Consider the following 24,836-nt stretch of genomic DNA (forward strand, 5'->3'; position numbering starts at 1 on the left):
GTCAGTGAGGGGAAAACACTGCATAATGATTTGCTTGTTATTGTGTCAGTAAGGGGGAAACACTGCATAATGACCTGCTTGTTATTGTGTCAGTAAGGGTGAAACACTGCATAATGACCTGCTTGTTATTGTGTCAGTAAGGGGGAAACACTGCATAATGATCTGCTTGTTATTGTGTCAGTAAGGGGAAAACACTGCATAATGATCTGCTTGTTATTGTGTCAGTAAGGGGGAAACACTGCATAATGATCTGCTTGTTATTGTGTCAGTAAGGGGGAAACACTGCATAATGATCTGCTTGTTATTGTGTCAGTAAGGGGAAAACACTGCATAATGATCTGCTTGTTATTGTGTCAGTAAGGGGAAAACACTGCATAATGATCTGCTTGTCATTGTGTCAGTAAGTGGAAAACACTGCATAATGATCTGCTTGTTATTGTGTCAGTGAGGGGAAAACACTGCATAATGATCTGCTTGTCATTGTGTCAGTGAGGGGGAAACACTGCATAATGATCTGCTTGTTATTGTGTCAGTAAGGGAAAACACTGCCTGAAACCTTCTACTCTTCAGTTAACAGACACACACACACACTCTCCTCCCTTACTCTCGGTCTTCCTCTCATGAACACACACACACTACTCTCTCGCTCCTAAACACATACACACACACACTGCCCCAACTTTTAAAACATTAGGCACCAAACAGAATTTAATGAGCACAAGAAAGACATTGATTTGTGGTATAGTTTAAGCTTACACTAGGCCCATATGAATCCTACCTTTGACGCACATCTCATGAGTAGCAGACCCTTTTCCTTTCTTCCTGTGCCAATCAAATTGTTACCAGGTTGTTAGCTAGGTAGGTTTCATTACTGAACAACATTGTTTGTTATCAAACCAATAATTAGCGTCCCGGGATTAATTTAAAACGGCCCGCAAAATGGTTTTTGAAATCCTTTAAAATGGTTATAACAGGCGATGAAATGATACAATGTATCATCATTGCTCGCTCTAAGTGCTGCTCCAATGTAACAAATGTACAACTAACAACAGACCCATCAGGGTCTGCATCCCCGTCTCCATCATGGCTAAATGATATATTTTTGAACTGACTGAGGAATAGATGCTCATGAAGAGCAGAAGGAGAGAAGCGGGTGAATGAGGGCTGGTAGTTATGGTTATAGCTGGTAGGGGGTTATGCTGGCTGATTACAGCTGCTACACGTGATGTGAGCATGAAAGTGAAGTGGATATGACTGGACCTGTGCATACCAGAGACTAGTGGCTGTCCCTTCAATTCAACTGAATTCATAAACATTTTATAACAGGAGTCAGCAGGTTCTTTAGATCGCTAGGGCTGAAAATTTTAGTAGAATCATATGAAATGGTACTACTTCCTTCTAAAATGTTGATATCATGACATTTTGGTACTGTGATATTACAGTGGTACAGGTATACCATGCAATACTACAGTAAAGGAAAAATGACTTGTGATTTAGAGTTGCATAAAAATATCATACACTAGAGATTAGATTGTTGGAGATAGATGAGCATGTTTGGTGCTGCACAGGAACTACTTTTTGTTACCGACAATGGGTTTTAGAAAACTGTTTTCTACAGAAAACCTAATTGAAACAATCCCAGGGCCATTTGTGTAATTTCTTGTTGTGTTGTAGATATTTTTAGATTTGGGTAAAGGCCAGATCAGACCCTTGGCCTTTGTCTGGAAGATTCTCAGACACCATACAGACATACTATCTAGCTTTTCAATCCATCACTGGACCTCTGAAGGCACATGAAAATCACCCTGGCATATTTCATTAGGGCTTTTATGAGGTTCATCAATCTGAACATCCTCCGAAGCAACACCATCTCTCAGTCTCTCTCCTGTACCTCCTCCTCCCATCCATTACTGCTCACCTGAAGGACCACTGAGCTGTGTGTGTTGCTTGTGAAGAAGCGAGTGTTTCCTGTTTTGGAAGCCTGTAGGTGGGCAGATATGCCCATGTCACCACACCCCAGCGACACTTTCATGTGAGGGTCGTCGTCCTCCACGAGGGATCTTCAGGGGAGGCAGAGAGGGAGGGGAAGAGAGAGGGAAAGAGATGTTTAGCTCACAATCATGCAGTACAAGCACACATTTATAATAAAAATCAACTTATTGAGTGTGTTTTGCAAGCACAGTGCATTCGGGAAAGTATTCAGACCCATGTACTTTTCCCACATTTTGTTACGTTACAGCCTTATTCTAAAATGGATTAAATATTATTTTGTTCTCATCTACACACAATACCCTATCAGGACAAAGCAACAACAGGTTCCTTATTTACATAAGTATTCAGACCCTTTGCTATGAGACTTGAAATTGAGCTCAGGTGCACCCTGTTTCCATTGATCATCCTTGAGATGTTTCTACAACTTGGAGTCCACCTGTGTTAAATTCAATTGATTGGACATTATTTGGAAAGGCACACACCCGACTATATATATATATAAGGTCCTACAGTTGACAGTGCATTCCAGAGCAAAAACCAGGCCATGAGGTCGAAGGAATTGTCCACAGAGCTCAGAGACAAGATTGTGTTGAGGCACAGATCTGGGGAAGAGTAGCAAAAAATTTCTGCAGCATTGAAGGTCCCCAAGAACACAGTGGCCTCCATCATTCTTAAATGGAAGAAGTTTGGAACTACCAAGAGTCTTCCTAGAGCTGGCTGCCTGGCCAAACTGAGCACTAGGGGTAGAAAGGCCTTGGTCAGGGAGGTGACCAAGAACCCGATGGTCACTCTGACAGAGCTCCAGAGTTCCTATGTGGAGATGGGAAAAACGTCCTAAAGGACAACCATCTCTGCCGCATTCCACCAACAGTAAAAGGCACATGGCAAACTCCAAGCGGGCCGTCAAAAGGCACCTAAAGACTCTCAGACCATGAATAACAAGATTCTCTGGTCTGATGAAACCAAGATTAAACTCTTTGGCCTGAATGCCAAGCGTCACGTCTGGAGGAAACCGAGCACCATCCCTACGGTGAAGCATGGTGGTGGCAGCATCATGCTGTGGGGATGTTTTTCATCGGCAGGGATTGGGAGACTAGTCAGGATCGAGGGAAAGATGAACAGAGCAAAGTACAGAGAAATCCTTGATGAAAACCTGCTCCATAGTTCTCAGGGCCTCAGACTGGGGTGAAGGTTCACCTTCCAACAGCACAACGACCCTAAGCGCATAGCCAAGACAACACAGGAGTGGCTTCGGGACAAGTCTCTGAATGTCCTTGAGTGGCCCAGCCAGAGCCCGGACTTGAACCCAATCTAACATCTCTGGAGCGACCTGAAAATAGCTGTGCAGTGACGCTCCCCATCCAACCTGACAACCTAATCGCTACCAAAGGTGCTTCAACAAAGTACTGAGTAAAGGGTCTGAATGCTTCTGTAAATGTTTTTAATACTTTTTTTCTCTGTCATTATGGGAAATTGTGTGTAGATTGATGAGGAAAATTACAATTTTATCATTTTTAGAATAAGGCTATAACAAAATGTGGAAAAAGTCAAGGGGTCTGAATACTTTCCGAATGCACTGTACAGCACAGAGGCTAAGGAAGGGGGTTTGAGGAAAAGGATAATGAATACACAGAATTAACAAGTGAAGAGGTCCTATTTCCCCTACATGCATATAGCAGTGGTGAACAAGTCTGTTAAATCGTGGCCACCACTGCAATTTAAAATTATAATTTTTAATCATTTGGGGTGGGGGGAGAAATAATTTTTGGGATGTTAAAACATTGTCAGTGTAAACTCTAAAGACTAAAACCAGATATAAAGTATGTATAAAAGATAACGGAGATATATTTAAAAATAAGATAATATTTTAGAACTAAAAACCAACAAAATAAAACACCAGTTGGTTGTAATTAACGATCAGGTAGAACAGAAAAACAGAAGGCTCCAGAGCTCGTAGGGTCAGAGTTGAATACCCCTGCACTATCCTGTCATCATCCTCACACTTCTGTCCATCAGAAACTGCAATTACCATCCCATAGTTTCTGATGTCAGACGGTCTGGCCATGCTCTCATTGAGATTGTGAGAGAATGACACGACTTGCTTTGGTTGATGCCCCTGAGCCAATCATAATGGTGTGCTCAACTCCTCCGCCACATTCCGCTCCATCAATAGGAGCGCTCCACTCCGAACCCGATGAAGCAATACTAGTGCTCTATGCAACACAGCGATGCAACATCTTTTTAACTACAGAAACTTTAATCAGGCCTATAATTACCGGGGACTGTCAGTGTTTCCACTGATTAGTAGGGCACAGCACCTAAACCATGAGGGTCATTAACTTGAGGACATGCAGGAGGAGAGGGAGCTCACTTTGGGAAGTCGTTCTCCCAGACAAGGAAAAGTAGCACCATGCACTCTTACGAGATGCATCATGGCCAACATTGCTCCACACTCCTAATCACAATGGAGCATGCAACTGCCGTGGGAATTCCTTAAACAGAACAGATTTAATGCTGCTTTAATGCTGTAACAATTCAGTCAGACACATTCAGGCTCACTTGGGAAGAAAGCCCAGACAGTAACTTTTATTAGAAATGGGGCAGTTTGTGTGGACGGAAGACGTTCTTTCCCCTTCTTCTCATCAAATCATTTTGCATTAAAAAATGATTCAATGGTTTCTACTTCAAAGATAGGCAGTGCTGAAATAATCAGACAGAGAGGGGCTGTGAAGCATAATCAGACAGAGGGGGGCTGTGAAGAATAATCAGACAGAGAGGGGCTGTGAAGCATAATCAGACAGAGGGGGGCTGTGAAGAATAATCAGACAGAGAGGGGCTGTGAAGAATAATCAGACAGAGAGGGGCTGTGAAGAATAATCAGACAGAGGGGGGCTGTGAAGGGAGGGGGCTGTGAAGAACAATCAGACAGAGAGGGGCTGTGAAGAATAATCAGACAGAGGGGGCTGTAATCAGAAGAACAATCAGACAGAGGGGGCTGTGAAGGGGGGGGCTGTGAAGAATAATCAGACAGAGGGGGCTGTGAAGAACAATCAGACAGAGGGGGCTGTGAAGAACAATCAGACAGAGGGGGCTGTGAAGAACAATCAGACAGAGGGGGCTGTGAAGAACAATCAGACAGAGAGGGGCTGTGAAGAACAATCAGACAGATAGGGGCTGTGAAGAATAATCAGACAGATAGGGGCTGTGAAGAATAATCAGACAGAGGGGGGCTGTGAAGAATAATCAGACAGAGGGGGGCTGGGAAGAATAATCAGACAGAGGGGGGCTGTGAAGAATAATCAGACAGAGGGGGGCTGTGAAGAATAATCAGACAGAGAGAGGCTGGGAAGAATAATCGCAAATCTCATTCTCCTCACACGGCATGTAAAAACCATGATAATGCAAAAATATATAAAACTAAAACTAACAAAGAAAAATCGAATTCACACGAAGGGAGATCTATTTATAGATCTAGGGCTACCACCATAACTAAGGACAACCAGTCCATATTTATTTACAACACATTCTTTACAAGTTATTTTAAACACATGATATGATGATCATCCAGGAATCTCTAATGAATGTAACTGGATGAGACAATCAGGGGGTCAGTTAATACTATCAGGTATGTTTCTACAGGGAGGTGAGGGTGGATGGACTAGTGGGCTCTAGTGTTTCTACAGGGAGGTGAGGGTGGATGGACTAGTGGGCTCTAGTGTTTCTACAGGGAGGTGAGGGTGGATGGACTAGTGGGCTCTAGTGTTTCTACAGGGAGGTGAGGGTGGATGGCCTAGTGGGCTCTAGTGTTTCTACAGGGAGGTGAGGGTGGATGGACTAGTGGGCTCTAGTGTTTCTACAGGGAGGTGAGGGTGGATGGCCTAGTGGGCTCTAGTGTTTCTACAGGGAGGTGAGGGTGGATGGCCTAGTGGGCTCTAGTGTTTCTACAGGGAGGTGAGGGTGGATGGACTAGTGGGCTCTAGTGTTTCTACAGGGAGGTGAGGGTGGATGGCCTAGTGGGCTCTAGCCTGCAGGAATTCAGGGTGAAAACCACCACCCCTAGATGCTGAGGATTCATGGCTTGAAGAGTGACAAACACACTGACACACAGCACAGGCAGGGTACTGGTACATTTACCCTGTCAGGTGGTAAGTCGGAGAAGCAGCAAGGAGAGAGTGGGTTGTCCATACCACAAAGGAGTGCTGGTGGCTGCCGGAACGAAAAACAAAGAAAACAACATCTAGAGCAGGGTGATGTTATTTGGCCTCCCAAGTTTTCTGAGCAAAAATAATAATAATGTTTGTTCTTAGACATAAAACACTGTAAGTGATTTTAATTGAGTAAATCTGTTCAAGTATTCTTAGGCATAAATAGAGGGGCATATGTGATTATATCCCAATTTAATCAAGGTTTGAAACTATTCTGTTTTGTCAAATACTATATAACAGTTTGGGATTATTGTGGTCAATTTGCTTTGTACAAATTATGTATAACTATGTTCCGGCCCCCATATCATCCGCTCAAGGAAGAATCGGCCCATGACTGAAAGTAATTGGGGACCCCTGACTTACAGCATCCCAGTCATAAAAACTCTGTTTCTTGCTGTCGGTGGGAGGAACAAACACAAATGGCATCTGACGTTTCATCCACGAGCAGCAGATTTATAGTGAAAAACACACACACGCACAAAATAAAAATGTACAGACTAAGCCAATTTTTGTGAACAAGTTTTGCCTCGGGACCAAAATTGTCTAGAAAAATAAATCCGCAAAATATATCTGGATCTTTTTTTTATGCTATATTGACAGTAAATGTAACAATTCTATGAGAAGGGAACAACATTCCCACCTCTTTCATTGTCAATAACACAATTTTGCCCATATTATTGATGAATAATGTTAATAAACTCAATGGTTTGAGACCACAAATCTCTAGATTGAAAATACTGTGATTAAAGAAAAATTGTTGAGAGATTAAATTATTTATTAATTAGTTCATTATAATAATTGACACACTTTCTACCTGGTTTAAGTTCATACTTTTCTATATATATATATATAAAAAGAATCTATAAAAATACACACTGAACAGAAATATAAAACGCGGCCTCCCGGGTGGCGCAGTGGTCGCAGTGCCAGCAGAGATTGGGTTTGAGTCCAGGCTCTGTCGCAGCTGACCGCGACCGGGAGGCCCATGGGGCGGCGCACAATTGGTCTAGCGTCGTCCGGGTTAGGGAGGGTTTGGCTGGCAGGGATATCCTTGTCTCATCGCACACTAGTGACTCCTGTGGCGGGACGGGCACAGTGCACACTGACCAGGTCGCCAGGTATACGGTGTTTCCTCCGACACAGTGGTACGGCTGGCTTCCTGGTTGGATGGGCAGTGTGTTAAGAAGCAGTGCGGCTTGGTTGGGATTGTGTTTCGGAGGACGCATGGCTCTCGACCTTCGCCTCTCCCGAGTCCGTACGGGAGTTGTAGCGATGAGATAAGATAGTAACTACCGTAATTGCTGGACTATTAAGCGCACCTGAATATAATCCGCACCCACTGAATTATTTAAAAATATATATTTTGTACATAAATAAGCCGCACATGTCTATAAGCCGCAGGTGCCTACCGGTACATTGAAACAAATGAACTTTACAGTCTTTAAACGAAACACGGCTTGTAACAAAAATTAAAACAGTAGCCTACCAAGAAAGCCATTGGTCACTATCTTCCTCCTCCTGTGCACTGAAACCACTGAAGCCATCTCCTTCGGTGTCAGAGTTGAATAGCCTCAGAATTGCTTCATCCGATGTTGGATCGTTTTCATTGTCGCTCTCGTCACTTTCATCCTGAGGCAAATACCCCGCTGAGCTCATGCTGCCCCTTCAACACCGCAGCAGTCCAGCCTTTCGAAACCCGTTGATGATGGTGGATTTTTTGACAATGCTCCACGCTGTCAGGACCCACTGGCAGACTTGACCATAAGATGCTCTTCGCTTGCGGCCCGTTTTAGTGAAGGATTTCTCCCCACTTGTCATCCAAGCCTCCCACTGAACAAGGAGCGCCACCTTAAATGCACGATTTACACCGACGTCGAGTGGCTGCAAATACTTTGGGCCAACTGCTTTTCTTCCGTCTGAAAGCTGTTGTTGTCTTTCGGCACTGAGTCAGTTCCTCACGCTGCTGTTTCCAACGTCTTATCATCGACTCATTAAGGCCAAGCTCCCATGCAGCAGATCTATTTCCTTTTCCAACAGCCAGATTTATCGCCTTCAACTTGAAAGCTGCATTATATGCATTTCTCCGTGTCTTTGCCATGATGAGGGTGAGAAAATTACTACCGTAATCAGAATGATGGGAAGTTTGAGCGCGCTCGATTTACGTCACATTATGTGACGGTGCTCAGTTTTTTGGCGGCATGAATCTTGTGAAAGCGGGAAAAATCCATAAATTAGCTGCGTCATTGTATAAACCGCGAGGTTCAAAGTGTGGGAATAAAGTAGCGGCTTATAGTCCGGAAATTACGGTACTAACAATTGGATACCATGAAATTGGGGAGAAAAAGAGGGTAAAAATAAATAAATATATAAAACGCAACATGTTGGTCCCATGTTTCATGAGCTGAAATAGATCCAAGAAATGTTCCATACACAAACAAATTTAGTGAAAAAATTTGTTTGAGTGAGCATTTCTCATTTGCCATCCACCTGACAGGTGTGGCATATCAAGAAGCTGATGATCATTACACAGGTGTACCTCGCCTAAACAGGTGTGCTTTTATTTAGCCTCCACATTACACAGGTGCACCTTGTGCTGGGGACAATAAGAGGCCACTATAAAAATGTGCAGTTGTGTTACACAACACAATGCCAAAGATGTTGTTTTGAGGGAGCTTGCAATTGGCTGAGAATTTAATGTTAATTTCTCTACGATAAGCTGCCTCCAATGACATTTTATAGAATTTGGCAGTATGTCCAACCAGCCTCAGAACTGCAGACCATGTGTAACCATGCCATAGGACCTCCACATCAGGATTCTTCACCTGCACGATCGTCTGAGACCAGCAACCTGGACAGCTGATGAAATTGTGGGTTTGCACAACCAAAGAATTTCTGCAAACTGTCAGAAACCGTCTCAGGGAAGCTCATCTGCGTGCTCGTCGTCCTCACCAGGGCTTGACCTAACCGCAGTTCGGCGTCGTAACTGACTTCAGTGGGCCAATGCTCACCTGAAGTCAGTTACTAGCACGATGGAGAAGTGCGCTCTTCACTAATTAATCCCGATTTCAACTGTGCTGGGCAGATGGCAGACAGCGTGTATGGTGTCATGTGGGCAAGCGTTTTGCTGATGTCAATGTTGTGAACAGAGTGCCCCATGGTAGCGGTGGGGTTATGGTATGGACAGGCATAAGCTACGGACAATGAACACAATTGCTTTTTAATCTATGGCAATTTGAATGCACAGAGATACCGTGACGAGGTCCTGGGGCCCATTGTTGTGCCCTTCATCCGCCGCCATTACCTCATGTTTCAGCTTGATAATGCACAGCCCCATGTTAGAGGATCTGTACACAATTACTCGAAGCTGAAAATGTCCCAGTTCCATGCTTACCAGACATGTAATGTGGAACACGCTGTGTACGACAGCGTGTTCCAGTTCCCGCCAATATCTAGCAACTTCACACAGCCATTGAAGATGGGTGGAACAATGCTCCACAGGCCACGATCAACAGCCTGATCAACTTTATGCGAAGGAGATGTTGTCTTGCTGCATGAGGCAAATGGTGGTCACACCAGATACGGACTGGTTTTCTGATACACACCACTACCTTTATTTATAAAGATATCTATGACCAACATATCCATATCTGTATTCCCAGTCATGTGAAATCCATAGATTAGGCCCCAATGAATTTGGGTGAAATCATTGAAATTGTTGTATGTTGCGTCTATATTTTTGTTCAGCATATATCTATCCAACTATCTATCTATCTAGAGTAGAGGTCGACCGATTAATCGGAATGGCCGATTAATTAGAGCCAATTTCAAGTTTTCATAGTCGGAAATCTGTATTTTTGGGTGCCGATTTTGCCTTTTTTTTTTTACACCTGTATTTAATCTTTATTTAACTAGGCAAGTCAGTTAAGAACACATTGTTATTTTCAATGAAGGCCTAGGAACGAGGCAGAAAAACAGATTTTTACCTTGCCAGCTCGGAGGATCCAATCTTGCAACCTTACAGTTAACTAGTCCAACGCTCTAACCACCTGCCTCACGAGGAGCCTACCTGTTACGCGAATGCAGTAAGTCAAGGTAAGTTGCTAGCTAGCATTAAACTTGTCTTATAAAAAACAATCAATCAACCACTGTCATTGCTCCAATGTGTACTTAACCATAAACATCAATGCCTTTCTTAAAATCAATACACAAGTATATATTTTTAAACCTGCATATTTAGCTAAAAGAAATCCAGGTTAGCAGGCAATATTAACCTGGTGAAATTGTGTCACTTCTCTTGCGTTCATTGCACGCAGAGTCAGGGTATATGCAACAGTTTGGGCCGCCTGGCTCTTTACGAACTAATTTGCCAGAATTTTACGGAATTATGACATAACATTGAAGGTTGTGTAATGTAACAGGAATATTTAGACTCATGGATGCCACCCGTTAGATAAAATACGGAACGGAATAAACGTTTTGTTTTCGAGGTGATAAGTCAAATCCAGAAACTAAGGCTCATATTTCTGTGTGTTTATTATAGTGAACTCTATGATTTGATATTTGATAGAGCAGTCTGACTGAGGGGTGGTAGGCAGCAGCAGGCTCGTAATAGTCAAAGGTATATGGTTTAGAGAGAAATAGTTGACGCGCTGTAATTCCTGTAATAACTTGCGGCTGAACTTGAAAGGGGTTCCTTCGTTATTTTACCGTTCATGTCTTCCATAGAGAATGTCTTGATCTACTTCCAATAAGGTCTGTGTTTTGTTCAGGCTTAAACCGCCTCGGCGTTTTGATACCCGCGTAAATCTCACTAGGATAATGTAACGTTTGTCAAAATATTTTCATAAATTCACTCTACAAAAAAAATGATCTTCGCTTATATTTAGCCAATATTGATCAGTTACCTTGTCCTATGGATATCTACAGTTATAAAATTGGCAAGGTGGTGTAAGCCTACACGAAACATAGACCTTATTTTAAGTTCATCTAAAAATATCCTATGGAATAAATTAATGAAGGAACCGCTTTTCAGATTTTTCTAGGTGTCATGGGAAATATGACTTGCACTTTGGTGGTCAATTCTTAACCATGTCCATTATTAAAATAGGATTACCTGCATATAGAAATTACAGTTTTTGTTTTCAACATTCATCACAGATTACTTAAACTCTATTTTTATTCAAACATTTGAGAGTATCTGTCTCCGAAGCAGACTCTTCAGTATCATTGTCACTTCAGTGTCTGTGTGTTTTACAGATGGCAGAGCACCAGTGTGGGACTATTACATGGAATTGGCATCAGGGAAAGCAAGGTGTCTTATTTGTGATAAAGATGTAAGCATGGGGTCAGCAACGGCTAAATCAAAACATACCACCAACCTGTTGAATCACCTTAAGAACACCCATCCAAAAGCCCATATGTATTATATTAAGTTAAAATAATGTTCATTCAGTATTGTTGCAATTGTCATTGTTACAAAGGTATATTGTCATTGTTACAAAAGTATATTGTCATCAATCGGCCAATTTTTAAAGTAAGTGTGTGTGTGTCATAAATCATAAAAATCGGTTGACCTCTCATCAAGAGATCTAACTATCTATATATCCATATTGAGATCTATCTATCCATCTATCATATTGAGATCCATCTATCCATCTATATTGAGATCTATCCATCTAAATTGAGATCTATCTATGCATCCATCTATATTGAGATCTATCTATCCATCCATCTATATTGAGATCTATCTATCCATCTATATTGAGATCTATCTATCCATCTATATTGAGATTTATCTATCCATCTATATTGAGATTTATCTATCCATCTAGAGATCCATCTATCCATCTATATTGAGATTTATCCATCTATATTGAGATTTATCTATCCATCTATATTGAGATTTATCTATCCATCTAGAGATCCATCTATCCATCTATATTGAGATTTATCTATCCATCTATATTGAGATTTATCTATCCATCTATATTGAGATTTATCTATCCATCTATATTGAGATTTATCTATCCATCTATATTGAGATCTATCTATCCATCTATATTGAGATTTATCTATCCATCTATATTGAGATCTATCTATCCATCTATATTGAGATCATCTATATTGAGATCTATCTATCCATCTATATTGAGATCTATCTATCCATCTATATTGAGATCTATCTATCCATCTATATTGAGATCTATCTATCCATCTATATTGAGATCTATCTATCCATCTAGAGATCCATCTATCCATTTAGAGATCCATCTAGATATCCAGAGATCGATCGGTCTAATATATTATATATAAATAAATAAATATATATAAATAAATATATATATATAAATATATATATAAATAAATAAAAAATTACTCAGCCACTCACAACCCATTCAAAACCTGGGTCTGCTTTATGGAATGTGGACTGAACCATTTATCAGAAATACATCAGGGAATAATTAATTAAAATTGGCCAAATTGGATGGGGGTTAGGTGTGCGATGCATCTTAATTGCTTTTGTAAATTGGAAGATGACTATAATGAAAACATGCATCTTAAGAGCAGCAGACTGTCTCTATTTCCTCTCATTCACACATCTGTTTGAGGGATTAATTTATAAAAGTGGGGAAGTATTGGATTAAAACTAAAGATAGATGGTTTCACAACACTCTGTTCCTCTATCTCCACCCTACAATGAGGAAATAAAACCCATTGACAGCTGCTCATTCATCAAACGGACACTGTTTAGTAGGCCATTTCTCCACTTCCTGTTTGTGTGACAATCATTGGAATTAAGAATAACAAAATAAAGATAATGCCTTTACTGACAAAACAATTAAAGAATTAAAAGAAACATACTGCACAAAAACACATCACAAACACCAACTAAAGACAATACCCCCCCTCCCCCAGAGAACTGGTTCAGTAAAATTAAATGACTAGATGCTATGCAGCATGCTGATCCAACAAAGCCACTCATTCGCAGCAAGTCATGTTTTACAATGTTATAGTTTGGCCCAGGTTTTCCCTCCAACACCAACACAGGATGATACCATATTTGCTACCTGGCCAACAGTACCTCAAAGGAGGTGAAAAGACCCCTTGCAGCACATCGGGGAAATCCTAATTCACCTCATGAACTCCTCTACTGTGTCTTTTTATAAAACCAGGACATTGTTTCAGACAGGTAAAAGAAAAGAACAGCAAAATCCCTAAAATAATTAATAATGATATACTACAGTATGTTCCAATAGGCTACTGGTGTGAGGGGCAGCTGTGATGCGATTTCATTCTGTGCTAGACTTCTTCTCCCTGTGAATGAGATACACTGAGGGACTGACCTTAGCACATCCCCATCTTTGACTACCCAACATCACTTTTAACTTTGTTGGACACGACGCTGGCCTCTGGATTAAGCTTGAGGGAGCGGCCAGATCAAACAGAAAGGTGCCTTTCTACTCCCCCCCCCCCCCATTGACTTTTGAAATCGGGACGCTGCTTACAAGAAAAGAATAAAATGGTTGCTGTGCCCATTAGTGTTTATACCCATTTGCAAATTAAGCACCAAGCACTTGAAGAGAAAAAACAACAGATTAATTTACAGAAAATGTTAGGTGTATAATAATACTAGCTTTGATGTCAGAATTTTCAACGAGACAAAAAAGTAGCCATGATGTAATATAAGCAGCGGGCATTTTTATTAAAGACAGGGTGCATTTGAACTGCAAACAGATGGCACTCAACTGTTAAGTCGACACAGCAGCTAAACAAACCTTTGATTGATAATGCTCACGCAACCCTCTGGTATCCTCTCCTGCTACATTAATATGAGTGCAGGTGATCTGCAGTTTGTGAGCATCCACTGATGGGATAGTTTGAGAGATTATGCCAAGAAAACTGACATTTCTGATATGAAGGAGAATAGAGTTCCATTCACGCAATATGAGTCACCAATCCTGCACCAAATGTGCTTTACTGAGAAACGCTTAAGATCTCCAGCATTTATTTATCCAGCAGTATTGTCAGCAGATTTTCTATTTCATAATTTAAAAAGTCAGGAAGAAAGATATGCTAATGCTACTGGGAGCTGCCGTAATGCCATCCTATCTGAGCGGTCTGGAACAGAAATAAACCTTGGGGTGAATGCAGCTTATGAAGAGGAGCCACACCAAACACACTGCAGCATCTATTCTCCACTGACTGTCTCAGACAGCAATCCATGTGTTCGAGAAAATGCACTTCTTATTCGTAAAAAGGCAAAGGCCAATTCTATTAGAGACTTATTCTCAACATTAATAAAATACCAATCCTCTCAAGTCTCCTCCACCTGAACACATACACCTGCATAAGCCGATATCAATTCCATTTAGCCTACATAGATTAAAGGCCCCATGCAGTCTTAGTAATTGTATTTTTAAATCATCACTGTATGTCTAGAAGGTGAGGGCCCTGGCGGAGTAGTGCCAGGAAAACAACCTCTCCCTCAACGGCAACAAAACAAAGGAGCTGATCGTGGACTTTAGAAAACAGCAGAGGGAGGCAAGCCCCTTTCCACATCGACAGGACCGCAGTGGAGAAGGCGAAAAGCTTTAAGTTCCTCGGCGACACAACACGGACAATCTGAAATGGCCAACTCACACAGACAGTGTGGTGAAGACGCAACAGTGCCTCTTCAACCTTAGGAGGCTGAAGAAATGTGGCTTGGCACCTAAAACCCTAAACTTTTACAGATGCACAATTGAGAGCATTCTGTCGGTCTGTATCACTGCCTGGTATGGCAACAGCACTTCCCGCAACCACAGGGCTCTCCAGAGGGTGGTGCACTTTGCCCAACGCATCACCGGGGGCACACTGCTTGCCCTCCAGGACACCTACAGCACCTGATGTCACAGGAAGGCCAACAATATCATCAAGGAAATGGCCTGTTCACTTCGCTATCATCCAGAAGACGAGGTCAGTACAGGGGCATCAAAGCTGGGGCCGAGAGACTGAAAAACAGCTTCTATCTCAAGGACATCTGTTAAATAGCCATCACTAGCCGGCTTCCACCCGGTTACTGAACCCTGCACCTTAGAGGCTGCCGCCCTATATACATAGACATGGAATCACTGGTCACTTTAATAATGTTTACATAATGCTTTACTCATGTCATATGTATATACTGTATTTTAGTCAATGCCAATCCGACATTGCTCATCCTAATATTTATTAATTTATTAATTCAATTGTTTTACTTTTGGATTTGTGTGTATTATTGTGAATTGTTAGATACTACTGCACTGTTGGCACTAGAAACACAAGCATTTCGCTACACCCGCAACAACATCTGCTAAATATGTGCATGTGACCAATAAAATTTGATTTGAAATAACTGTTTATTTAAAAAATATGTCAGAGGTGTTTTCATTATCATTTATTTTCCTGAGCTTCTTTGGTGTTAGGAAACAAATGTGAAGATACAGTATTTTACACAGCCCTGATTGGCAGATATGCTGGACTAGAGCCCACCCCCTTAACCAGATGAACAGTCATTGGTCTATTACAAATCAGATCACATTGTGACGTCATGATGTGGACCAAAAGTTTCATCCCACCTGAGCAGGCTAAAAATCCAGGCATTGTTTTGAAAAAGCTCTAAGACAACAGGGCAGTATCATAGTGTTATTTCGACCTCATAGTGTGGAAATATCACCAAAAAACATTGAAAATCACATTTTTAACCGCACTGCCCCTTGAAGAAAGTATTACTTGTCAAATGTCTATTTCTGTAGCAAAGGTTCATTGTGGCCATTTTGTGAAAGCAGAGGTATGATTCATCAGAAAACACTGTCTGGGAGGGAGAGCACTCTGAATTGTAGACAAGCATTATTACTAGCCTATTGTGTCAATAAATCCTGAGTATTGCATAATCAAATCACATTTATATTGGGTTTTTGAGGGTGCGCTCTTCTCAACCGTACTGAATTGATACGCAGGGGGCACAAAACATGTAGGCTTAATGAGTGTTGGAGTGTTTTTGAAAACATTGGACAATCAAACTACGAGAAATGTGGTGCTGTTGTGTTTAGCTGTCTATCACAGTGGACTGGGGACGTGGTATTGCATTGCTGTACCTGCCAGGCCAGGCCACACACAACTTAATAAGCCCATTCACTAAAGAAGAATAATGTAAGATTAGAGTAAGATGCTTATGATGAAACCAGGCTAAAACAGTTAAAAAGAGATTTCCGAAAAAGAGATTTCCTGGCCGGCTCGCTCTCTTGAAAGTAATGAGACTAATGAATGTGTGGTTAAACAAGTTACAGTTCATCTAGTCTACAAGCCCCCCTGCTATGGTATGGGCCACTAGGTTGGAAACTCCACTTTTCTGGTTGCCAAGCCAGGATGATTATCACACAAGTCAAATTGGACTGTAGTGTCCAGCCTCATCGTAACAAGATAAAACAGCAGTGTCAAATTGGACTGTAGTGTCCAGCCTCATCGTAACAAGATAAAACAACAGTGTCAAATTGGACTGTAGTGTCCAGCCTCATCGTAACAAGATAAAACAGCAGTGTCAAATTGGACTGTAGTGTCCAGCCTCATCGTAACAAGATAAAACAGCAGTGTTAAATTGGACTGTAGTGTCCAGCCTCATCGTAACAAGGTAAAACAGCAGTGTCAAATTGGACTGTAGTGTCCAGCCTCATCGTAACAAGGTAAAACAGCAGTGTCAAATTGGACTGTAGTGTCCAGCCTCATCGTAACAAGATAAAACAGCAGTGTCAAATTGGACTGTAGTGTCCAGCCTCATCGTAACAAGATAAAACAGCAGTGTCAAATTGGACTGTAGTGTCCAGCCTCATCGTAACAAGATAAAACAGCAGTGTCAAATTGGACTGTAGTGTCCAGCCTCATCGTAACAAGATAAAACAGCAGTGTTAAATTGGACTGTAGTGTCCAGCCTCATCGTAACAAGGTAAAACAGCAGTGTCAAATTGGACTGTAGTGTCCAGCCTCATCGTAACAAGATAAAACAGCAGTGTCAAATTGGACTGTAGTGTCCAGCCTCATCGTAACAAGATAAAACAGCAGTGTTAAATTGGACTGTAGTGTCCAGCCTCATCGTAACAAGGTAAAACAGCAGTGTCAAATTGGACTGTAGTGTCCAGCCTCCCATCGTAACAAGATAAAACAGCAGTGTCAAATTGGAAAGCCTCACAAGCAGTGTGTCAAATTGGACTGTAGTGTCCAGCCTCATCGTAACAAGATAAAACAGCAGTGTCAAATTGGACTGTAGTGTCCAGCCTCATCGTAACAAGATAAAACAGCAGTGTCAAATTGGACTGTAGTGTCCAGCCTCATCGTAACAAGATAAAACAGCAGTGTTAAATTGGACTGTAGTGTCCAGCCTCATCGTAACAAGATAAAACAGCAGTGTCAAATTGGACTGTAGTGTCCAGCCTCATCGTAACAAGGTAAAACAGTGGTGTCAAATTGGACTGTAGTGTCCAGCCTCATCGTAACAAGATAAAACAGCAGTGTCAAATTGGACTGTAGTGTCCAGCCTCATCGTAACAAGATAAAACAGCAGTGTCAAATTGGACTGTAGTGTCCAGCCTCATCGTAACAAGGTAAAACAGTGGTGTCAAGGGAACTGGGAGCAGTGGACAGAGAACCAAAAATAGAGATACGGAGCAGCCATGATGGGTTAGGGCCAGCCTGCTACATTCCTCAGGGAGTAGAGATCAATGTTTGGGTTAGGGCCACAGCCTGCTACATTCCTCAGGGAGTAGAGATCAATGTTTGGGTTAGGGCCACAGCCTGCTACATTCCTCAGGGAGTAGAGATCAATGTTTGGGTTAGGGCCACAGCCTGCTACATTCCTCAGGGAGTAGAGATCAATGTTTGGGTTAAGGCCACAGCCTGCTACATTCCTCAGGGAGTAGAGATCAATGTTTGGGTTAGGGCCAGCCTGCTACATTCCTCAGGGAGTAGAGATCAATGTTTGGGTTAGGGCCAGCCTGCTACATTCCTCAGGGAGTAGAGATCAATGTTTGCATGAGCTGATTCGGTCACCAAATGGAAAGTCTTACTGCACAATATGCTTTCCAGACAGTTTATTACATGTTTCTTTTTTTCACTTAAGTGAATTGTTTTCCCTCGGATGCCAGGAAAATCAGGACATGAGGGTGTTGGTTCTCCTTACGCCGCCATAGAAAAATAATCCACTTCCATTTCATTTCTTGTTGATCACCGTAGGCCTAATGTTTCATTAATATGATGTCATTTGAAGATCAGATCGTACAGCCTAAACTAATTTGTCCTATGGCCTGGTCTTTCACTGGTTAACATAGGGTCAAACAATCTTATGGACATTAGTTGAGGAAGACAGACGGGAAAATGTTTCTGAATGTTAAAATAGCACAAACCGCTGAATATAATTTTATCAGTGTCCTTGACGCAAGGATGAAATTAACTGTAAAGGACTTTGCATAGTGGCAAGGATAAACACCTGAAATTCCCAGTGAACTTCCATGGGTCTTCTGGGCAGTGCACCTTTGCCATTCCTTCTAAGCGTGAAATCTGCACCACGGGCAGAGGCTATATTTAGACACGAGTGGAATCACTGAAGGCAAACACACAGACCCCTCTCTATAATAATCTCCAGCTAGCACACATTAACACACACACCAGATCTTCTTCTGTGGACTACAGGAACACGCCCCCATCCACATCAGCTGGGCTGCAGTGGAGCGGGTCGAGAGCTTCAAGTTCCTTGGGGTCCAAATCACTAAGGACTTAAAATGGTCTACACACCGTCGTGGAAAAGGCACGAACAGCGCCTCTTCCCCCTCAGGAGGTTGAAAAAATGTTTGGCTGCACTATCTACAGCGGCACCATTGAGAGCATCTTTACCTGCTGCATCACTGCTTGGTACGGCAACAGCACCACCCTCGATTGCATGGCACTACAGAGGGTGGTGAGGACAGCCCAGTAGATCACTGTGGCAGAGCTTTCTGCCATCCAGGGCCTTTATAATCAGTGTGTGAAACGAAGCGCCGGAAAATTGTTAAAGACTCCAACCACCCAAGCCATAGACTGTTCTCTCTGCTTCATCAAAGCAAGTGGCACCAGTGCATAAAGTCTGAAACGGGACATCCTGAACATCATCTTCTATCCCAAAGCCATAAGACTGCTAAATAGCTAACAAAATGGCTATACGGACTGAGTCTAGTTATATACAGACTATCTATCTAGTTTTATTTTTGCACTGCCTCTATGCACACTCACAGGATTCTACACACTTAAGAATGTTCACATTTCTCGCATTACTTATCTCATATGTATATACTGCATAATACACTATCTATTCCATCTATTGCATCTTAGCCGCTCTGTCACTGCTCATCCATATATTTTATACTTATATATTCTCATCCCATTACTTTACTAGACTGTGTGTATTAGGTTTTGTTGTGGAAGTTGTTAGATATGACCTGTTAGATACTGCTGCACTGTCAGATCTAGAAGCACAAGCATTTCACTGCACTCGCAATAACATCTTCTAACCATGTGTAGGTGACCAATAAAATTTGATTTGACTCGCGCACACTGACCCTCCAACACACACACACACTTCACTTGCTCACACACACACACATTTTATACTCACTCTACACACACACTCACATATAATCTTAATTTACGAAGCTGCTACTCTGTTCATCATATATCCTAATGTCTAGTCACCTTACCCCTATACCCATCTACCTCCATCACTCAAGTATCCATGCACATTGTAAATATAGTATTGGAACTTACCCTGTATACAGCTACTGACCGTGTACATAGCTACTGACCCTGGAACTGGCCCTGTGTATAGCTTACTGACGGTAGAACTGACCCTGTGTATAGCTCACTGACCCTGGAACTGGCCCTGTGTGTAGCTTACTGACAGTGGAACTGACCCTGTGTATAGCTCACTGACCCTGGAACAGGCCCTGTGTATAGCTTACTGACCCTGGAACTGACCCTGTATATAGCTTACTGACCCTGGAACTGGCCCTGTATATAGCTTACTGACCCTGGAACTGGCCCTGTATATAGCTTACTGACCCTGGAACTGGCCCTGTATATAGCTTACTGACCCTGGAACTGGCCCTGTATATAGCTTACTGACCCTGGAACTGGCCCTGTATATAGCATACTTACTTACTAACTTATTTTTAGTACTGCATTAATATTGATTACTGAATTGTTGAGGTTATGAATCAATGAAATGTATTATAATGTATTATAAAGCCCTTTTTACAGATCTGCAGATGTCAGAGTGCTATACAGAAACAAAGTCTAAAAACCCAAACAGCAAGCAATGCAGATGTTAGCTCTTATTAGAAATGTATTTATTCCACTGTACTTTTGCCCGTGACATTAAAACTAAAATTCCACCCTATCCATGTGGTAGATGTTAAAGAGGCATCACCATATGCTACTCAGTCTCCATGTTGAAAACGGCCATATCTAGTGAAAAGGGAGAAGCTAAGCACACAGAGCCTATTCCCATCCTTACCGTAGGCTGTATAGAGAAACCTAGAATCAGAAGGAAAAATAGCAACTGGGCCGGGCTAGGAAGGGCATGCCTCAGTATTAAAGTTTGGTCTTTTTGTTAGTCATTTTTATAAGGGAAAAAGCTATTTGACTGTCCTAACGTTAGAGACAAAGTGCTATATGCAATGGTAAAATATGTAGGTCTATAGCCCCAGTATAGTGGTTGGAGTCTGTATGTTAGTTTCTCAATCCATATGAATCATCGTTAAACTAAGTCTCCCATGTGAGAATTGGTGGCTCCAGGACTGGGGTCAAGTCCATGTCAATTCAATTTAGGATACAGAAATAAATTAAATATACAATTAAATAAAAAAAAGTTTTGATATACAATTATGCGCAAATGTTAAATTTGAATTACATTTAGAAATGTACAGTGATTGTAAAGTCATTTTTTCTATGATGTCATTCTGGTTTTGGGAAATTAGCCAAAAACATTACAGGCAGAGACTTGATGCGAGTCCATATGTAAACTAATACACATTAAGACTCAACCCCTTTTTCTTTTAGAGATTTACCTGCCATTCCATTTACCTCAAACCCTGAAGGCATATTCTTGGTGCTTTACCATGTAAATATAATTCGGTGGATGGGAAAAAAATCAAACATTCTACGCGCCTGCAACGCATTAGGGAGTTCACTTAAATAGGGCATAGACGACCGCAATGTAAACAAACTTACAGTATCTGCATCCACTCAGGAGGCATAGAAAGGTAATAGAAAGGCAAGGTAAAATGTAGACATTTTTATATCAATAAGCCGAATGTAACCACATGCAATATTTAATGTAAATGACGCATCTACTGTATGGTAAAGCATATATCGAGACCATCTCATTAATCTTGCAATAAAGAACTAGCAAACAGCCTGAAATTCCACTAGAAATATCAGGATAAAAATGAAGCCAAAAATCAAACACACATTCATCAACTGACCATGAGCTTTTCAATCTAGCTTTAACTAAGAAGCAATGTACCACCGTTCATTTTCACTTGCCAGGATTGACAGCACTGATACCGTCTCTGCTCCTGAGGATGCCAGTCCTCCAAAGCAGATGAATGACACTGTCCTCCAAACCAGATTAAGACAGGTTACTGCTGTACACTATCCTCCAAACTAGACTAAGCAAGGTTACTGTACACTGTCCTCCAAACCAGATTAGGACAGGTTCCTGTACACTATCCTTTAAACCAGATTAAAACAAATTACTACTGTACACTATCCTCCACGGCAGAATAAACCAGGTTACTACTGTATAGTATCCACCAAGGCAGATTAAGCCAGGTTCCGACTGTATACTATCCTCCAAGCCAGGTTACTACGGTATACTAACCACCAAAGCAGATTAAACCAGGTTACTACGGTATACTATCCACCAAGGCAGATTAAGCCAGGTTCCGACTGTATACTATCCTCCAAGCCAGGTTACTACGGTATACTATCCACCAAAGCAGATTAAACCAGGTTACTACTGTATAGTATCCACCAAGGCAGATTAAGCCAGGTTACGACTGTATACTATCCTCCAAGCCAGGTTACTACGGTATACTATCCACCAAGGCAGAATAAACCAGGTTACTACTGTATAGTATCCACCAAGGCAGAATAAGCCAGGTTACTACTGTATAGTATCCACCAAGGCAGAATAAACCAGGTTACTACGGTATACTATCCACCAAAACAGAATAAACCAGGTTACTACGGTATACTATCATCCAAGGCAGATTAAGGCAGGTTACTACTGTATACTATCCTCCAAGCCAGGTTACTACGGTATACTATCATCAAAGGCAGATTAAGCCTGGTTACTGTACACTGTCCTCCAAACCAGATTAAGCCAAATTATTGTACACTGTCCTCCAAACCAGGTTAAACCAGGTTACTGTACACTATCCTCCAAGTCAAAATAAACTTGGTTACTGTACACTATCCTCCAAGGCAGATTAAACTTGGTTACTGTACACTATCCTCCAAGGCAGATTAAGCTTGGTTACTGTACACGGTCTTCCAAGACAGATTAAAACAAGGTTACTACTGTAGACTGGTTAGGAACGATACTCTGATCCCTGCCATTTACCTAGAGCTAGCCTAGCAGGGTGACTGGCAGAGGACATGATATGGGGCTTCTCCCCAGAAAGGAGGAAATGGAGGGAGGAGAGCCTGGAGGGACCCTCCATATTCTGCCCTTCCCCCCTCCACAGCAACAAACAATAGCTCCTAAACCAGGGCAAGCCTGATGCCCTGACAAAGGAAGGCAGGCTCCTCCTCCCAAGCTTGTTGTGGCGGCCGACAGTCCTTGCAGGCGGAAAAACACAGCCCCAGGGAGGGCGGAGAGGGGCAGTGGATGTGGTCCTGGTCCCAAAAAAATTGAAAATGGGCCACGGCCATGGATAATAAGCCATACTGCTCTAGAGGACAGCGTTCCACACGCTGGACAGTCAGCACACCGATCTAGAGGACAGCGCTCCGCTAGCTGGCCAGTCAGCACACCGCTCTAGAGGACAGCGTTCCGCTAGCTGGACAGTCATCACACCGCTCTAGAGGACAGCGTTCCGCTAGCTGGCCAGTCATCACACCGCTCTCGAGGACAGCGTTCCGCTAGCTGGCCAGTCATCACACCGCTCTAGAGGACAGCACTCCGCTAGCTGGACAGTCAGCACACCGCTCTAGAGGACAGCGTTCCGCTAGCTGGCCAGTCAGCACACCGCTCTAGAGGACAGCGCTCCGCTAGCTGGCCAGTCATCACACCGATCTAGAGGACAGCGCTCCGCTAGCTGGCCAGTCATCACACCGATCTAGAGGACAGCGCTCCGCTAGCTGGCCAGTCATCACACCGCTCTAGAGGACAGCGTTCCGCTAGCTGGCCAGTCAGCACACCGATCTAGAGGACAGCGCTCCGCTAGCTGGCCAGTCATCACACGCGGCACAAAGGAGGGTATTAAATCGACACACAACAAAGCTCCCATCATATTTTGCCCAATTAGGCTGCAATGACAGACGGGGACTCCCCATACCCCAAAATAATACACCACAACTGAACAAAATCTAAAACTGAAAATACACCACCACAGCATGCTATGAATAGAATTTGTTCCTTACTCACATATAGGCAGGAGAGAGCGGTGAGGACCTGGATGTCTTAAGAACTTGCACTGGGAATTTCCAGCTGACAGGAGAACCGCTTTTCCATTTTAACGGCATGTTGTCACCAGCACGGAGCTACAGCGCAAACAACGGCAAAGAGCATTTCCATGAACAGGCTTCCAGCGAGGGCTTCCATCCCACTCTGCCCACAAGGATCAGAGGCAGGGAGAGCAGCAGCGACAGCGGTGGAGTGGTTAAGGCAGCAACAGCAGCGCAGGCTACACCGGCTTATGACACTAACGGTAGCAGTGGTAGCAGTGAGAAGAAGCCAATAGATCCTAACGGTAGCTGTGGTAGCAGTGAGAAGAAGCCAATAGATCCTAACGGTAGCTGTGGTAGCAGTGAGAAGAAGCCAATAGATCCTATCTCCTGTGTCTACAGGGGCAACGGCAGCTCACAGTCATCTCTGTTAGAAGGGAAAAAGCCTCCAGTCCTTTGAGGCTGTGCCGTCTCCAGCCCAGCAGCTCAACAACAGTGCCACCTTGTTAAAGGAGCGGCGACTGCAGTGCTGGGCTTGTTATAGTGAGGGGGGAGGTGGAGGGGAGAGGAGGGATGAGTAAGAGAAAGGGAGGAGAAAACCCCACAGCACTGAGCAGAGGCTTAAATACAGTAGCTAGCGTCTCCCCACCCTCAGGAGAGCGGTGCCTAAAATTACCACTAGTTCACACTGGGAAATCAAAAGGAATGTTTGGTATTTCTAACCAGTCCATTAAGTTTACATCTTCCCATTTATAACTGGTAATAAAACCTCTAGTGCGACTTCAGATACACCCACATAGGCTAGGAGGCTAGGTGTAATTCCATGTGGGAGAGAGAGTACATCATAGGAATATAATTATATTTCTATGGACAACTTGTCCCCCTACACCTTCGGAGGTAATGTTTATTCTCCACTTTTATCAAAGA

The 24,836-nt window shown here is 42.6% G+C and overlaps 1 protein-coding gene across 8 annotated transcripts in view; it reads right to left on the minus strand.

Moving 5' to 3' along the window:
• The window catches only part of LOC124007098 (kelch-like protein 13), a 66,924-nt gene that overhangs the window by 25,637 nt on the left and 16,451 nt on the right, over positions 1 to 24,836 (minus strand). For 3 of the 8 annotated variants that reach the window (XM_046317400.1, XM_046317399.1, XM_046317401.1), the window contains one exon: positions 1,919 to 2,060. In XM_046317400.1, coding sequence (XP_046173356.1) covers positions 1,919 to 2,060 — 142 coding nt within the window. Of the gene's footprint in view, positions 1 to 1,918; positions 2,061 to 6,126; positions 6,199 to 23,889; positions 24,411 to 24,836 lie in introns of those variants that run through there. The other 5 variants (XM_046317396.1, XM_046317395.1, XM_046317394.1 and 2 more) reach the window with 4 other exon arrangements.

This window comes from Oncorhynchus gorbuscha, linkage group LG20 (assembly GCF_021184085.1).
Source record: "Oncorhynchus gorbuscha isolate QuinsamMale2020 ecotype Even-year linkage group LG20, OgorEven_v1.0, whole genome shotgun sequence".
NCBI lineage: Eukaryota > Metazoa > Chordata > Actinopteri > Salmoniformes > Salmonidae > Oncorhynchus > Oncorhynchus gorbuscha.